Source organism: Rhipicephalus microplus, chromosome 1, assembly GCF_043290135.1.
Source record: "Rhipicephalus microplus isolate Deutch F79 chromosome 1, USDA_Rmic, whole genome shotgun sequence".
NCBI classification, from domain to species: Eukaryota; Metazoa; Arthropoda; class Arachnida; order Ixodida; family Ixodidae; genus Rhipicephalus; species Rhipicephalus microplus.
Window position 1 is genome coordinate 188230109 of NC_134700.1, and position 17508 is coordinate 188247616.

The 17508-nt window shown below is 49.5% G+C and overlaps 1 protein-coding gene, 1 long non-coding RNA gene and 1 pseudogene across 2 annotated transcripts; all 3 read left to right on the forward strand.

Annotated features, from left to right (window-relative positions):
• Window positions 1-553: 553 nt before the first annotated feature.
• On the forward strand, window positions 554-1767 carry LOC142766359 (CCR4-NOT transcription complex subunit 7 pseudogene; annotated as a pseudogene).
• Window positions 1768-2315: 548 nt separating this feature from the next.
• Window positions 2316-6053, forward strand: LOC142766375 (uncharacterized). Its single transcript, XM_075867990.1, has 4 exons — window positions 2316-2320; window positions 3163-3415; window positions 3475-4313; window positions 6020-6053. Exons 1-4 carry the CDS (start codon window positions 2316-2318, stop codon window positions 6051-6053), a joined length of 1131 nt encoding a protein of 376 aa, XP_075724105.1.
• A 3014-nt stretch (window positions 6054-9067) lies between these two features.
• LOC142769056 (uncharacterized) lies at window positions 9068-10707 on the forward strand. Its single transcript, XR_012885629.1, has 3 exons — window positions 9068-9217; window positions 9273-9386; window positions 9683-10707. It is a non-coding gene; the product is annotated as an uncharacterized LOC142769056 (long non-coding RNA).
• Window positions 10708-17508: the final 6801 nt, after the last annotated feature.

Genomic DNA, 17508 nt, shown 5'->3' on the forward strand with positions numbered 1-17508 from the left:
GATAACCGCGAAAGTATGACAGAACACACGAAATTTGATTTAAATATATTTGCAGTTTTGCGCCACAAAACAAACAAGCGGACCACTGATGCGACACAGGATTCTGCATAATGCAGCCCATTTGTGCTTACTTCTATGAGTTTATTTTCCCAAAACACAGAGAAGTCATTGCAGCATTCAAAATAAGAAATTGAAAAATAAACACGTTCTCCAACTGCTTTCAATAGGTTCCAATAGAGTCATTGTTTAACTAACTGAAAAAACGAAACCACCCGTTCAGTAGCGCCACTAATACTAACCACGCAGTTCAAAACGAAAGTGATGTTAAAGTATTTTGTTTTTCATTTTACTACAACAGTCAGCAAGGACATCCAGCGAAAGTGCAGAAAATTTGACAGATAAAATAAAAAAACGAAGTCTTATTTAGTTAACGCGCGAATTACCCTGCGTTTAGTTTCTAAAATGTCACGTTCGCGAAGGTTAACGGAAAAAGAATCGCCATTAGCATCTTGCTCGTTGCAGCAAAGGTTGGAAGTCCCCGTGCGCATGAACCATGTCTGGTGTCAGTGAAGCGTTAAGTAAGTTGAGCTTCAGCAGCAGCAGCAGCAGCTCCGATGATTCCAGCCCAAGCGCCTTGTCCATAGGCGACAGGGTCTGCGAAATCCGCGATGTTTGGGCCTCCAACCTCGTGGAAGAGTTCTACACCATCAGGCGCCTGGTACAAAAATACAAGTACATCGCAATGGATACCGAGTTCCCTGGCGTCGTAACGCAGCCCGTTGGAACATTCCGAAGCCTCACCGACTATCAATACCAAATGATGCGTTGCAATGTGGACTTGCTCAAGATTATCCAGCTGGGAATCACCTTTTTTGACGAGCATGGTAACAAGCCAGAAGACATCTCTACCTGGCAGTTCAACTTCAAGTTTTGCTTGTCGAAAGACAGGTTCGCACAAGACTCCATCGACCTCCTGGTCAAGTCCGGTATAAAGTTTCGCAGGCATGAAGTGGAAGGCATCGAGCCGTATGAGTTTGCCCAGTTAATGATGGTTTCAGGACTCGTTTTATTAGACGATGTTAAGTGGCTCACTTTTCACAGTGGCTACGACTTCGGCTACCTGTTGGAGATGCTTACCGGTGAAAACCTGCCCGTGTCTGAGACAGAATTTTTTGAGGTACTAAAACTTTATTTTCCATGCATTTACGACGTAAAGTACCTGATGAAGAGTTGCGGAAACCTCAGAGGAGGCCTGCAGGAAGTGGCTGAGCAGCTCCAGATCGAAAGGGTTGGATTACAACACCAAGCGGGAAGCGACAGCTTGCTTACCGGGGCGACCTTTTTCAAGATCCGAAAAGTGTTTTTCCAGGAGAAGCTGGACGACGCAAAGTTCTGCGGTGTCTTGTACGGTCTGGGCGCGTCTTACGGCACGTATGGCGACCAAACGTTCGAAGTTCACGCAAGCGCAAACCATATTGCTCAGATGCTATCGAGGTCCCCCTTGGCCGTCTATTCGACACCGGTCTCCAGGAACGCCGTGAACTGAACGCTTATGGAGTCTTGCCGCAAGTGGACTCATGTTTTACAAACATTTGCGTTCTCATTTTGCACTGACACATTTTGCATTGCTACATGTTCCTTCAGCTGACTTGTATATATGTCATATTTTTCAGAACTTCTCCATATTGTTTTGTACGTTGTATGTCGTGCCACTGCCATTATACATATCGCGTTTTTTTTGATCCGTAGTTTTCTATTCGAGTTTGAACGCTAAAAACACTTAGCGGATATTCGAGTGATCGTAAGTGCATGCATTTCATTGATCTTCAGCTTCAAGCTGCAATATGCCTTTATCTGCCTATATAACTTTCGTAATAAAGTATAACTGTCACAGCGGGGTAGCTCTCGGACTTTTTTTTTCATTTTGTCATAAGCAGAGAGAGGGAGCGCTAGCACCGTGATCCTTCAATGTGAGGAAGCGTTAACGATCCTTGTGTGCAGAGTGTATATATATCTTAGTGCAAAACTTTGTTACAGAAGATGTCATCCATTACATCTGTAGTGTCTGCAAGATTAAAGGGCCACTCACCAGACCCCATACCGAATTTTAGTTAGACAGTGGAGGTTGTTGGGTGTCCGATGAGGAACACTTTGCCACAAAAATTTTTCGAATCAACTCATCACGAGCGGAGAAAACAGGTTTTTTTGAAGCGGTGTGAAACAAAGATGACAGGAGGCGAGCTCGAAACCCTTGCCGCTCCTCCGCGTAGCCTTCGCATGCCAAATCTCTTACCCATCCTCTCCAGCATCCAACCATGAGGTGACGTGTGCATGACGTGCACGAAAAATTTTAACCTCCGGGCATCGAGCAGCGTTACTTTGTTGGCCGGCGTTATTTTGTGGTCTTCTGCCTGTTTCTGCGGGATGGTTTGGAAACGCTGGCTTAGACGCGGTAGAGTAGATGAGCACAATGAGTGCGGGAATGCGTAGGAGCGTTCCACGGTGGTCGTCTGCTCAGTGCGCTGACCGCGGGGACACGAACGCATGCGAAACGCTGGCACATTAGCCCCGCATCTCGAGGCGTTTTACGGAGAAAAATGAAAAAAAAGGCGCACAATTTTTTATTGCGTCTCATTATTTATTTCAAGTTTTATTAATCTTTTAAAGCAACAAATACATAATCTACGCATCTTATTAGATGCGGATAATCTAATACTCGAGGCTTGTAGTGCGGCGCCGTCCGCAAGCTTCCTCCTCCTTCTTCCACCATCTGTGCATCCCTTCCTCCTCTACACAACGTGCGCGCTTCACTCCTCCACCATCTGTGCACCCTTCCTCCTCTACACACCGCGTGCGCTTCTCCTCTTCACGAACATTCGCTAGCTGTATAATGTAGCGCGCATGCGCCGTCACGCTTCGAGAACATCGGCAGCTGACGCGCGCGCATGCGCCGTCGCGCTTCGAGAACATCGGCAGCTGACGCGCGTGCATGCGCCGTCGCGCTTCTCCCCCTTCTCGAACATTCGACAGCTGACAGTGCATGCGCCGTCGCGCTGTATATATACTCAAGGTCGGTGCTCGCTCGCTCAGTTGCCGCTCGTCGGTTGGTTTGTACGGCGCGTCGACGTCCGAGGTCGCAATGATCGACGTCCCTTCGACCAGCGCCGGCCAAAGTGTTGGCGGAACCGCAACCAAGTCGTCGTCCGAAGACAAGGCAGCGCGGAGAAGAGCTCGCGACGCCGAACGTAAACGTCGGCGTCGAGCGGAAGATTCTCAACTTAGAGAACGTGAAGCCGCTGAGAGACGTGAGCGTCGAGCAGCAGCACCGGATTCGGCCGCTTTGAAACGTAAGCGTCGACAAGAGGACCCGGACTTTCGAAAACGGGAAGCCGAGTGCAAGCGTCGGCGACGAGAGGCCAACCCGATGCTGCCCGCGAGCGCAAGCGCGCCAAGGTAGCGGCGTGGCGCGCCAAGCAGTATGCCACGCCCAAAGCTCGCTTCAAGCGCGACTTCCTCGACCGAAGCTTCGGCCACACCTGCAAGGTGTGTGATCGTCTTTGGTTCGATAACAACTTAACTCGAATCGGCAACATTCAGAACAACTCCAAAGCGTTGTCGGTTGCTTGCGATACGTTTGGAAAGGGCACCGACTATGCCGACTACGTCGTGTGTGCTACGTGCAAGCAGTCGTTGATTGCCGGTCGAGTTCCCTCGGCTAGCGTGAGTTACGGCTACCGCTACCCGCCCCGACCCGAACATCTACCCGAGTTGAACGCGGTTGAAGAACCACTCATCGCTCCTCGACTCCCGTTCATGAGTATACGACGCTTGACTCACGGCAACGGACAGTACGGAATCAAGGGTCAGATCGTGAACGTTCCCATCCAAGTTCCCACTGTCGTTAGGTGCTTGCCTCGCAACATCCCCGACGACGCGGCCATGGACGTTCACATCAAACGAAAATTGGTGAGCAAGTCGACGTATAAGCACGGTTTGGTCAAGCGCAGCAACATGCACGCTTGGCTCAAACACTTGGAAAACACTCCGCTGTACAAACACCTCAACGTTCACATAGACTGGAGCCGACTCGAACGTTTCGACGATGACGATGCAGTAGGCACCTATGACGACGACGAAATCGAAGCTCTTCCCGAAATCATCGACTTGGACGACCCCATGCAGGCTGCCTTTGCCCTGAATGCCGTCAGCCGTACGTTGGTGTACGACGACATGGGAGTTGGCGGTGCTGAAGGAGAAGCGGCGGACGAAATGGTGGTGAGCGATGAAGACGCTAGCAAACTCGTGGACAACACGTACAGCTTGCACGTCGCCCCGGGTGAAAACAAGGTTCCCATCGCTCTTTTCTTTCACTCATTTAACACCCCATTTCACAACCACGTTAACCAATTTAGCCACCGACCCAAGTAAGCCGCACTTTAACACCCCGTTAACCAATTATATGCTCCACATCCTCCTCAGTGTTCCCCCGAGGGAAGCTGCGGGCATTTTTTTAAAATGATTTTTGCCATGTTACGTGGTATACTGTTGAGAACGTCAGAGCAGAGTCGTCTACGTTGAGGACCAACGTTATTGCATTGCCGTGTACATTGGGCCATTCATACGCCCACGTCACGCCTCTATTGTGTCGCCGGCAGAGAGGAGGGGGAGCTGCGTTCATCTTGATATTTGACTCATTTCCGCGGCGCGTAGCGTTGCAAAGTTTGGCAGACGTGATCACGAACGCATCATCTACGCATTGCGCTTGTCCGCTCAAAATTGTCAAACCTGGTGAGTGGCCCTTTAAGGCATAATCCTCAGCGTCAGCACGAACCTCGCTTGAGGAGAGGGAGAAGGGGGGGGCGTTCCCGAGTGAGCCACTAGATGGCGCAGCACGAAGCAGAATTACAGTCGCCGTGTATTAACAAATCTTCTCGTTCAGCGTGTTGCTAACTCTTTATATTGTCGGTACTTTAAAGCTTTTTGGCATCCCTAGAAACGATCTTATATTTACACAAACGCTACCACTCAGAAATTTGATGTGGCGTGCGTTTCTTGAGTGGTAGCGTGCTTTATTGAGATGATAGCCTGCGTGAATAAGTGAGCGTTTCTAGCAACACCAAGTTGCGCTAAGTTACCTACAATATGTATATGTACTTTTTAGGTAAGCAGAGTTTGACCGCTTTCCACGTGCCACTCTTTCGAAGTTGCGCAAGTGCAGTCACGCGGAATAGCGAGCTGCGGTGAAGCCAACTTGTCGATCGTTCGTTCCTGAACATGGCATGTCTGAGATTGCGTGCACGCCTATTCCGATTTGAAGAAAAAACGTACAGTCGACCGCACAAGTTTACGGACCACGCGCATGCATGGCCGAGTGCCTCTTTGCGACACATCCGCTACGTCAGCGGTGGTCGACAGCACCGCAGTGCCTTGAAAGCATCCCTCCCCTAATTGATGGCCTGTCTTCTTTGTGATTGTGTACAAATATTTTTCGCCTTTCGCTTTTCAACGCGACACACTTTTGACATCTGCTTCTACGAGCTTATTACTGGAAAGCAGTCTATAAACATAACTGTTATGAGATTTATGACAAAGTGCCACCTAGCCAACGGAACGCCGTTCGAGGCACGCCGCGATAGTTTCAATCCTTCTGTGAAAACAGCGATGTGATGGCAATACTGCACATGAGCGCTTCGAGGGAGAAGCACGAACTAAAAATGCGCTACGTGGCAGTATCTGAAAGGCCAGTGAATAAGAAGACGACCTGTGTCCAGCCCAGAACTGCGGTCGACGGTAGATAGCGCACCGCTAGTGGCGTGGACAGGCAGTTTGGTACGCGCTCGCGTGGTCCACAAACTTTTGTGGTCGACTGTACTTCGAATAAGGATTCAGGAGCCCTTCCGTTTTTGGGAAACACGGAGGACCTTCAAGCTTCACTTCTAGTGAGTTGAACGCGATATCCTGTTCCTAGTGCGTTCTCTATGCATGTACTGCATAAAATCTTCGCGAACTTGCTGTACAGGCACTACGTGGCCTTGGTGGAATGGGCGCAGTAAAGGGTGTGCTTTTTAGAGTGAGTGACCGGTATTAAACCATGAAGTCTTGATAATCATATGTTGAGACGCCTGATGGCAATGTACACTTCTATCACGCATTATAACTGCAATATTAACGCGATAGTGCTAAAGAGTTTGTTTCGCAGAAGTTTTGCCGTCGATGTCAGTGTCGGCGTCGTGATTTGTGAGAGAAAAATCAACTTACGCATGACCGAAAAACCGAGAAGTATGCAAATAAAACACATGAATATAAAATCTTGGTTCAGAGTGGGGACCAAAATAAAATCATTGGGTCCGAGTGGCGATCGAACCCGGGTCGTTCGCGTGGCATGTGCATGCTCTACCACACAGCCACTTGTCTGCTTGCGAATACAGGGAGAAGGATTTCCTCTGCTTGCAAATGCAGAGAAAGTAGGTTTCACGCCTTGCAAACACACGCGTCCATGATTCACAATGCAACATAAAACATTGCAGTAAAAATGCGCGGTAGAAGCACCCATTGCCAGCGTGCCTCATGACTTGGGATTTCTGTGATAGCTTCGTGGCTTAAGTAAGGACACCCATTACAAAAGGCACACACGTTACTGCGCCTATTCTCTAAAGGCCATGTAATAGGTACATAGAAAGCCGAAAATCTTTCATGCACTAAGTGTTTGAAGTACGCGTTAGGAACAGACTATAGCTACCACGTTCAACTCCTGAAGGCGAACTCTTAAGGTGTCGTAACTTTTTAAATTTTGTATTGTGAAGCATACATACAGGGCGCGTTTATTTGTGAAGCATGAAAGTTACTTTCCCTGCATTTCCAAGCAGAGGAAATATATTCACGCTATTCTTAAGCAGACGCGTTGCTGTGTGGTAGAAGACTCGCCTGCCCCGCGAAGGACTCGAGTTAGATCGTCGCTCACACCCAGAATCTTTATATGCGGATCATCCTATGGTCAAGCTCAATTCGGTGTGCGGTGTGAACACCTTTACTGTGCTTGTGGGTGCTCTCCCCTGTCTTTCCTCTCCTACGCTAGACCGCCCCCCCCCCCTTCTCACGCCTCGCAGTGCCGACGCAGGCGGCGTCTGCTGGCCTATATACGCTCGCTCGCCCCTCTCTTTCCTCTAAGCATCCCTCCCCGTGGCGTTCACACACCTTTTGCGCATGCACCATAGAGAAAGAAGAAGACAAGAGCGGACACTCCGCGAAACCTGGCCTCAGGAAGTGCGTCACGACTACGTAACGAACTAGTGCTCTCACCAAACGTCAGAGGGCGCAAGCGCAAAAAAAACAGTTATAATCAATGCAACAAAATTGTTTTTACAAAATAATAATTATACGCCCAAATTTGGTATGTTCTTTATACATAAAAAACAATTTATTAAACACACCTCACGCGATTATTCTTCTTCAGCCGTACCATAGAGAAAGAAGAAGACAAGAGAGGACACTCCGCGAAACCTGGCCTCAGGAAGTGCGTCACGACTACGTAACAAACTAGTGCTCTCACCAAACGTCAGAGGGCGCAAGCGCAAAAAAAAAACAGTTATAATCAATGCAACAAAATTGTTTTTACAAAATAATAATTATACGCCCAAATTTGGTATGTTCTTTATACATAAAAAACAATTTATTAAACACACCTCACGCGATTATTCTTCTTCAGCCGTACCATAGAGAAAGAAGAAGACAAGAGCGGACACTCCGCGAAACCTGGCCTCAGGAAGTGCGTCACGACTACGTAACAAACTAGTGCTCTCACCAAACGTCAGAGGGCGCAAGCGCAAAAAAAAACAGTTATAATCAATGCAACAAAATTGTTTTTACAAAATAATAATTATACGCCCAAATTTGGTATGTTCTTTATACATAAAAAACAATTTATTAAACACACCTCACGCGATTATTCTTCTTCAGCCGTACCATAGAGAAAGAAGAAGACAAGAGAGGACACTCCGCGAAACCTGGCCTCAGGAAGTGCGTCACGATTACGTAATCAACTAGTGCTCTCATCAAACGTCAGAGGGCGCAAGCGCAAAAACAAAAATGTTATAATCAATGCAACAGAATTGTTTTCAAAAAATAACTATACGCCCAAACTAGGCATGTTCTTTATACATAAAAACAATTTATTCAACACACCTTACGCGATTATTTTTCTTCAGCCGTACTGTCATAAACACCATCCACCCAGCGACAAGCCCATGCATGACTGACAGCGAGAAGCTTTCGTCGCTTTCGTCAACGTCGGCTGCGTCGGCGTTTTCAAGCGTGAGATAACAGGTGAGGCACGTTTTCAAGCGAAGCTTGTTGAATGACATGTTGTTGGTCCTGTTGGGTCATTTTTTCAGAAAACGGTTACACTTGCGCGAATAAGACACCATGCAACAAACATAGAAATATGCACACACACACGTTGCGCTTCGAGTGTGCGAGTTTGTTTCTTACGTGGCGTCTCATTCACGCAGTTGTAACCTTTTTCTGTAGCTTGTGGGGACGGGGAGGTTCGCTAAAAAGAAAGTTGGCGGCTCTATGCGGCGGCTAGACGGGAACATTTTGCAACGTATGCAGTATAGCAAAGGCGGCACGGCGTCAAGCCGAGGCGACGCGTGCTGCGTCTGCCACGGACGCGAGCATCTGTACCTTTCATCAGTGAAAGCTGGCACTGTTGATAATTCCAAAAATCACAAATTACTTGTTTCCTTGTTGGTGCCTTCTCTTTTCTTCCACGTTCTACCAATTTATGCGTTTGAAAGAGTTGTTTACGTTTCCCCATGCTACAAGCTTTGTAACTTGTACCAACTGCACATATATGCAGGTTCTCTGAGCGTCGCTTCAAATAGTGACTGTGACATGACTGCAGAAGCTGCACTGCAAGGTGCGGATGAGCTTCATTTTGTGTTATTTTAAGCCTCTTACTGACACATTGTCGTAATTTCATTTCTTCAGGAGCTGCGGTAGAGGCTTTAAAAAGCGGCTCCCACACATTGAGGTGCCCCGATAAACAGGGTGCGTTCAGTGTCGCGATTTCTTTTTTTTTTACCCAAATTGACTGTTGACCAAACCTCTGCAGGTGGCAGCTCCCTTGTAGCTGGTGAAAGAATTTCTGCTGACTTCGTCTTGCCGGAGAAAACCTTAACCAGTCGTTCAGCTGTCACAAAAGGAACTTGTGTGACCGGTAAGTTGTATGTTCACTTCAACACCAGAGTGGATTGATATTGAGACTTCCGCAGGCCGCTCGCAAGATTGTTCCGGCAGCACTGTCCGAGGCACTGAACAAGCTTCACAAGACCCTCCAGAAGATGTCTCCGCCAACAGCTCCACGTCTGAGTGCCCTAGAGAAAATGGTGACTATGCTTTTATTGCAGCTGTTTTTAATGTGCTATTTTATGTTAAGGACATTCTGAGGAAACTATCCTCAAAAGGACACTACGTGTGCACTTACAAAATGTAAGGGTGGGCTCTCAGTGATTTTCATTTTTTTTGTGCATTGTCAACATTGTGAATGGTTTGTTTTTAGGTAGTGGAATCGAAAACTTTGCACCACAGAAAGTTGTGCACCTTGGGTCTGAAAGAGCGAGGAAAGTGCTCGTATGGGATTAGTTGTTCTTCGCTTTTACATTCATTTTTTTGTTTATTGCAGTGCGTTCCTGTGTGCCAGCGACAATGTCTCCATCAATGAAGTACAAGCAAACCATTAAACATCTGCAAGCCAAAGTAGCAGCACAGCGGAAAACTATCAAAAGACTGCGGAGACAGCCTCACCAAACTAACCACTCATTCATTGCATACATTGTTTTGGTTACCCGCTATGAGGAGTAGGGACGCTGTGTATTCGCTCGAAGTGATTTGCATAACCTCAAGAAGAATGTTGGGTATCCTGTCTATTTTCGTAGCAAATGCGGGCGAACTGTACACTTTACTGTGGGTTGCTTGGTCACTGTGTATGCTTTATCTCTCCAGCTCAAATAATATATCGATAACAAAACCTCTTGTGGAAATGTCTTCGAGCGGGTAAGGAACACAGTATGAAGTGGGCACGGTTCACGTTATCACGCTTCTCGTATTTTAGCTTCTCATCAACCTCCTCATCTCACCCATCAAAATTTTCAAAAGAATACCCAAACTTGTAGCGTTTGATGGGGCTGCGGACGCTGCCATTTTATTTTTATATAGCTTGTGAGTGATAACGTACGATGTAGAGCCTTTGTGAAAAATAATGAGCCAAAGTGGTTTCCTTCTGCTATTTATTAGCCCTGTAATACCGCTCTCGTAACACCAATTAAGGTCCACAATTCTGGATAAGTGATGACTACAATCTATTTTAGCTCGCAAGCATCACAACAACACCCAGACGCAAATCACTTGGGATCTTAAGTTTTTGATGATAAGAAGAGCCACAAGACCTGCCAGTGTTGTAGCATAAAGTTTGTCTTTCACGTAGTGAGCAAGCTGCAAAGCCCTACCTTTCTGAGGACAAGCAGGCATCAAGTCTGCTTTTTTTTTATTTTGGGCTAGCTGTTCTTAAGCACAGCCAGCACACTGCAGCTTTGCCTTTCTGCTATATTGTGTCGTGTGGTTTCTGTGCACTCTTTTTTTCTATGCATTATTTTGGTTAACCACAGGCGTGATTCGCGACTTCATTGCTGTGTATATGTCACTTCTTCCTTCTTCCTTCTTCTTCAGCATTGTGCGCTGTGTTTTTGCCATAGATCCTTACTTACCCACGGGCCCGGTGTGGCATACTTCACCAGCTTCTCGGCTTCTGCCAACTCTAGCGATGTGTGCGTTGTCTGTGTCCTCTCTGTATTTGTTACAATATTTGTTACAATTTATTTGTAAGGCGACATGCATTTGTTGTCTACCTTTGTCATATTGTGCTTTTTATATTCTCAGACTCTACCTTGCCTTTGAATAAATCATTGCGGATACTCTGTCTCTTTGACTGATATATACATTGATCACTTGTTCCAAAAGAACAAGTGATCAACAAGTGAACAAAAGAACAAGAACAAGCGCGATGAATAACATCGTAGTGAATTATCACTACCTGCATCTCTCTTTATTATAACTTAATCGAAATATAAAAATAAAAATTCAAAATTTGCGCCAGTGAAACCGAAACAGGAAGCGCATGCCACTTGCTCTCACCAACCACCAGGTGTGCTGGGGTCGATTGGGCCGCTGGGGTCCACGGGAGTGTCCACTCTTCACCTTTCTTTATTTGTCTATGCATGCACCCCCTCCCAGTCCTTTTCTACACATTGCCTTTTTATCACCTCGCAATGCCGACGCAGGCAGCGTTTGCGAATCTGCGCTCTCTCCCCGTCTTTCTCCTCTAGGCATCTTTCCATGCGGCGTTTACACCAACTACGCACGCGCCCCATTTACATTTCTACCGTCCCTCCACTCTCACCTCACAATGCCTACGCTGGCAGCGTCCTAGTTCTCTTGGAACAGAGACAAATCGCTTGCATTCTACCACCAGGGAATGTACGAGAGGGGGAGGGGGGCAAAAGTTTTTAGACTATGCTCCCATAGGAATACACGAGATGCTGGCCTGGGATCTTTTGACCCCCCTGTAATTCTACAATAGCCCGCGTATTTTCGACGTGAGGTATAAGAAATATAAATGTGGAGCTATTTTAGGCAGGACGCAGCTCCCACCAGTTAGGTATCCATATTTTTTAAGGGGCTCAAGGTGCCGACTATACTCGGCGACAACTTTTCTTGGCATTGGAGCGAAGGCTACAGAGCCCAATCGCGGGCAAACTACCACCAGTGAATCTAGTTTCTTAACAGCGCCCGTATTTTCTTCGTGAAATAAAGAAGTTCCCCCTTTATTTTCCACGTGGAGTTCTTTCAGACAGGACGCAGCTCTCACCAATAAGATAGTCGCATTTGCTTTACTTTATTCGTTGTTACTTCGCGTTTCTGAACGCGCGAGAAAGTCCCGCATTTTTTACGTGCACCTCAAACGCTAAGCGGCGTCTTTGTCTACATGAAACGCTGATGGCGCGCCCCCTTCACTTTCCATAGCGTTACGCGACGCGTGCCGAAATGGACTGCTTCGCATAGTGCTGCATGTGTAGAAGCTCCGCCTCCGTAGCTTTCCCTTCAGTGCCAAAAAAAGTACGCACGCGAGAGGAGCGGCTCCTGCTTTCGGGAATGTTTTCTTGTGGAACCCACAGATTTTTCGCCCAGTTTTCAGTTTCATCGTGTGCCTAATTTCTCAAGGAATCAAAAGATACCACCTTTGTGCCGGTGAGTGAACTTTTAAACAGTCTTTGGAACATTTTTGCACGGAAACGCCACCGGAGGATTTCTGCCTTTCCAAGGAGGCGATCACTGCCGATGCGCCGGCCCGATGCAACGTGGCTCAACATTCTGCGCGTTCAAGGAGTGGCCTTTGACAATGAAGTACCAAGTAGATGGAGAAGCCATCCCTCCAGAGGATTGATTGACCGGGAGACATGGGTTGGAAGGAAGCCCAAATGAGACGCTCAAGGAATACGCTAACCGCAGTTAGCGTTCCCACGGACAAGAGCTTGACCAAGGCTGGCGCTGGGGGAGACGCTCGAGCCAGCCGTAGTAGAAATGACACCAAGCACAAGATCGCGCAAGCGGGACGCATGCCGGCACTACCAAAGAACTTTAGTACCACCGCGTCGAAGATAAGATATCTCGAGAATTGGCGCTGGAGACGTGGCTGATGGAATAGTACTGGCGGCAGGCGTCAAAGAGAAGAAGGTCATGCAGGACGTCATCTAACCTAACTTGCAGCAGAATATTATGGTGGCAAGCACTCCGGACCAAAACAGAGCTTCAAGATACCTCAAGGTTAAGAAAATTGACATTGGATCGGGGGGGGGGGGGCAAGGTTTATGAGGTTAGCGCATAAGCTACGACACCCCACGACACTTCTGAAGGAGTGATTCGCGGAATCCCAGCAAGCAATACTCAGAAAATTGTGACTCGAAATATTGTGAACACGAACTACCCGCTGGCGCGGCAGGCCAAGAAAATCAAGGACACTGGGACAATCATCATAGCGTTCGAAGGACACAAAGTGCCGAGATTCGTCAGACATGGTCCTTCAATTTTGTAGTGCTTCCTTTACCGCAGTTTGGCCGCTAGGGGGTCACGGTGTGCGGACGCGCGTCGCATCGGCTCCGCAGATTTTCTATAGTTTTCGGCAATTTCTTTCCAGCCATTCAGTTCAGAGTATTCCCAAGTGACTGCGAAAGTCCTGCGGTCTCTCCCGATACCATTTGTGCAGGTGAGCCCGTGTTTCGGTCACTTTTAGAAGATTGCCCGTACCGCCACGCTGGCACGACAGTCAAGCCAGTAGACAAGGCACGGTAGGCCTGACAAGTCGTCGGAGCAAGCGGGTGCCCCATCCGCTGCGCCGGCGCCCGAAATGGAATTCGTGCAAGTCGAAGGGGAGGAGATATCGCCGACGGAGTTCGGAAAAGAGCAGGGATGGTGTGAGATCAAACGAAACACCAAGAAGGTGGGTGGAGACGCCTACCCGGCGAAGAACCAGCAAGCAACGCCAGCGTCTACCGAGAAAGAAGGTGGCGTTTATACAGAAAGCGACGCAGTACGTGCGGAAGATCACCATGACGAGCCGAATGCCCAACCTGCCGACGGATGACTACAAGATCATCGTGCGACCCCGGGATGGCTTCAACGTATTCCACTACCAGAAGGACCGCGTCCACTGCTGCATACGCAACGCTGCAGGGGTGGGGCGCGAGGTAGCCGAGGAGGACAGCGTCTGTCTCAATGAGCGACAAAACGTTATTGTGGTAAGCACGCCGTCAGAAGATCGCGCTAGACAATATAGAGGCATTTGCAAGTTGCGAATTGGCGACCGTGAGTTCGAAGCGAGTGCCTACAGAGAGGCTCCGGAGAACACGTCCAAAGGCCTCATCAGGGGCATATCGCTAGACGAAAAACCGGCGGACGTCGTGAGAAGTCTGGTTAACCACCGCAACCCAAACGTCCTGCATGCCAAGCGCATGGGAAACACGACCAACGTGATAATCCTTTTCGACGGCTACTACGTGCCTCGTTACGTGAACTACGGCGGGATGGTGATAAGGTGCACTCTTTACAAGAAACATATCGATATGTGCTACGAGTGTGGTCGTCTGGGACACAGGGCCGACGTGTGCCCCAACCCGAAAGACAAGAAGTGCCGTGGGTGCGGATGCGGCAACCCGCCTGACGATCATCGGTGCGAGCCGGTGTGCCAACTGTGTGGAAAGGGTCACCTCACCGGAGACCGCAAGTGCAAAGCTAAGTACAAGACACCCTACCTAGTCAAGCGCCGACAGTGGGAACGCAGAATGCGCGAGGAGGCTGAGGCCGCCTACAGCAGTAGCAGCACCGTCAACGACGGGGAGGAGGGCTACGGATGACGCCACGCACCGAGACGACGTCGCGGCAACAGTCGATCGGCCTCGAGGGAGACCCGCGCGCGGAGCCGCACTCGCTCCCGTAGTCGTTCTCGAGCCCGCTCTCGCAGCGTCTCCCGACCCCGTTCAGCGAAGCCTCGCAGCACGTCGACGGCCCGAGCCAACCACACAGCTGCAGCCAAAGGCGGAGGAGAGGTTGACCCCCATAAATTGAGGTGGGTGGACGTCGCCTCCGGACGCGCGCCCAGCGCACCGCTAACGCGAACCGAGACGGCCATTGATAGAAACCCAGATGTAGACAGACGCGGCAGCTCTGCTTACAAACGCAACAGCGACCCAGAAAGTCTAGTGCAGAAACGATTGGATCAATTCGAATCAATAATCCAAGAACTACAGAAGGAAAATGCAAGGTTAAGAAACGAAATTGCAACGTTGAAGGGGGAAGCCCCGACAGTTCTCTTTCCTCCTCCTCCTCCAATTAAACCCGTCGCAGCCGACGCGGCTGCTAGTACAGCCGAGAGAGTGGAGGAAGTCATGGAGGCTCAAGACGCGCACCCCGCACTCACCAAACGTAAGGCACTTGACCCGGAACAATTCGACGTCAAATCACAGGAACGCGAGGAGAAACTCCGCGAACGAGTCGATAGACTCGATGACAAGGTAGACGCGATGATGACCCAACACGCGCAGCAAATCGCGCAACTTAACAACGCAATCGCTCAGCAAACTGCACAAATTGAACAGTTGAGCATTGCAATATCTCAGCTCACAAAAATGGTCGCGACGCTGCAAACGCGCATAGACAATATCGAAATGCGACTTCCGGGCGCAGTGGGTCGCCCAGTACGAACGACTGGGAACCGTACTTTAGGCCGTTACCCGACGAAGAGGCGCAGGATCAGCCGGACGGCAAACCATAACACGCACAGTCACCATGGCTCGACATGAAACCACACAAACACAACGCGTACAACAGCATAACACACGGAACACGTTCACTATCTGGCAGTGGAAGTGCAGGGGGTACAGGAGGAAACGGGCGCTTCTCCAACAATTCTTACGTAGCCGGCAGCGACCGGACGTAATACTATTGCAGGAAACCAATGACCCGGTCAAGCTGGCGGGGTACAAATCTATAGACGAAGCTGTGACTGCGGGAGCCCCACCGGCCGCTGCAACGCTGGTGCGACGCAACCTCACCGTGGCGCAACGCGAACTTATGAACGTTAGCATACCGCATGTATTCATAGAGCTCATCCCGACGAAAGGGCGCGGCCCCGGCCTGTTTGTGCTGAACGTGTATAGCAGACCCAAAGCCAGACACCGCTTTAGCACGTTACTGCGAGAGGCACGCGAGGCAGCTGCCGACGGGCCCTTGCTCATCGCGGGCGACTTCAACGCGCCCCACGCGGCGCGGGGGTACGGTTACGAAACGCCAAAACGCAAGCGCCTTTGGGATGATGCGCAGAATGAGGGCCTTGAGCTCATCACAGACCCTTCCGCGCCTATGTGCAGGGGCAACAGCGTATGTGCAGACACCCCACCCGACCCCACATTTACCAAGAACGTTGCAAGCGCGCGATGGCACAGTACACAGGAGGACCTGGGTAGCGATCACTCAGTGATCGCGATCCAGGTCGACGCTGAATCTCGCCACCGCGTTCATCCAGAAGGTACCAAGGGCAAGAACCACCGGCTGGTTAATTGGGACGCCTTTCGCTAAGTCCGGAAAGAGCAGAATCGTGGCAGTGCGGCTATTGAGGATATAGATAGCTGGACTGCGACGCTCAAGGGGGATTTAGAAACGGCGACACGGGAGGTTCCGCCAGAAGCACAGCTCGAAGTGGTAGACAGCAAACTCCTACACATGTGGGAAGCCAAGCGCAGCCTGCAAGACAGGTGGAAGCGTCAACGCCACAATCGAACGCTGCGCAGACGCATAGCACAGCTAAGCAGGGACATGGAAGAGCACGCGTTACAGGTATGCAAAACGCAATGGGAAGAGATCTGCAATGGGATGGAGAAGCAGCTGGGACGGGCCAAGACGTGGCATCTCCTCCGGCACCTCTTAGATACAGAGGAGACGAAAACATCGCACGCACATAAGGTTAACAAGTTGCTGCACAACTACAAAGGCACCCACGTGGACTTTCTAGATGACGTGCGAAGCCGTTACTTTCAGTCACGTAGCCCCCTCGCGCACTCGGCATACGCCTGGGAGGGTGAGGGTAACGCGGAGCTAGACGAGGACTTCAGCGTTGCAGAGGTGAGGGCGGTGCTGCACAGGCTCAACACAAAGTCGGCGCCAGGCCCGGACGGGATAACCAACAAAGCGCTACGTAACTTGGACGATGAGTCGATAGAGCAACTGACGGCTTACATGAACGAGTGCTGGAATGCGGGCGCTATACCGAACTCGTGGAAAACGGCGCGCATAATTATGATCCCCAAACCGGGCAAACGAGTACAGATTGATCAGGACGTCTTGAGGGGCTAGTTGGTTCATTCTATTCAGGTAAAAATTGCGCTGAAATAGAAAGGACACCACAAAGAAGGAACACTAAAACAGATCGAGCGCAAACTACCAACTGTTTTTTATTGACTGTAGAACGTTGATAAATAGGGAACCCGTACATAGCTGCGCCGACGCGTCGAGGATCAACACGTGCTACTTAACGCACTTTATCAATCAAAAAGGACACTTCTGCACCGTAGAGCGATACCGAGGCCTCACTTACACAGCTATCACCTTTCATGTTGATGAAGAAAGCTTCCAACACCTCACGAGCACACGTATCTCTGCTATGTCCCAGTATCTTAGTCTCCTGAAATAGTGGTTCACATCCACATGCTGCGCAGTGAGCAGGCAAATTTCCCATTTCACTATTTTTGATTGACAGCTGGTGTTCACGTATGCGATCATTAACGCAGCGGCCTGTTTGGCCCACGTAAGATCTGCCGCAGGAAAATGGAGTCGCATATACCACTCCCACATCGCATTGCACCACCGGGTTGGCATGCTTCTTGTTACACAGGCTAGTGCGCT

What these genes read in the sequence shown, in the direction of transcription:
- LOC142766375 (XM_075867990.1), top strand. An exon ending in GCAAGCGTCGGCGACGAGAG is followed by an intron (nt 3,416 to 3,474) that starts GCCAACCCGATG and finishes TGGCGCGCCAAG; the next exon opens with CAGTATGCCACGCCCAAAGC. An exon ending in AGCAAACTCGTGGACAACAC is followed by an intron (nt 4,314 to 6,019) that starts GTACAGCTTGCA and finishes CTTGCTGTACAG; the next exon opens with GCACTACGTGGCCTTGGTGG.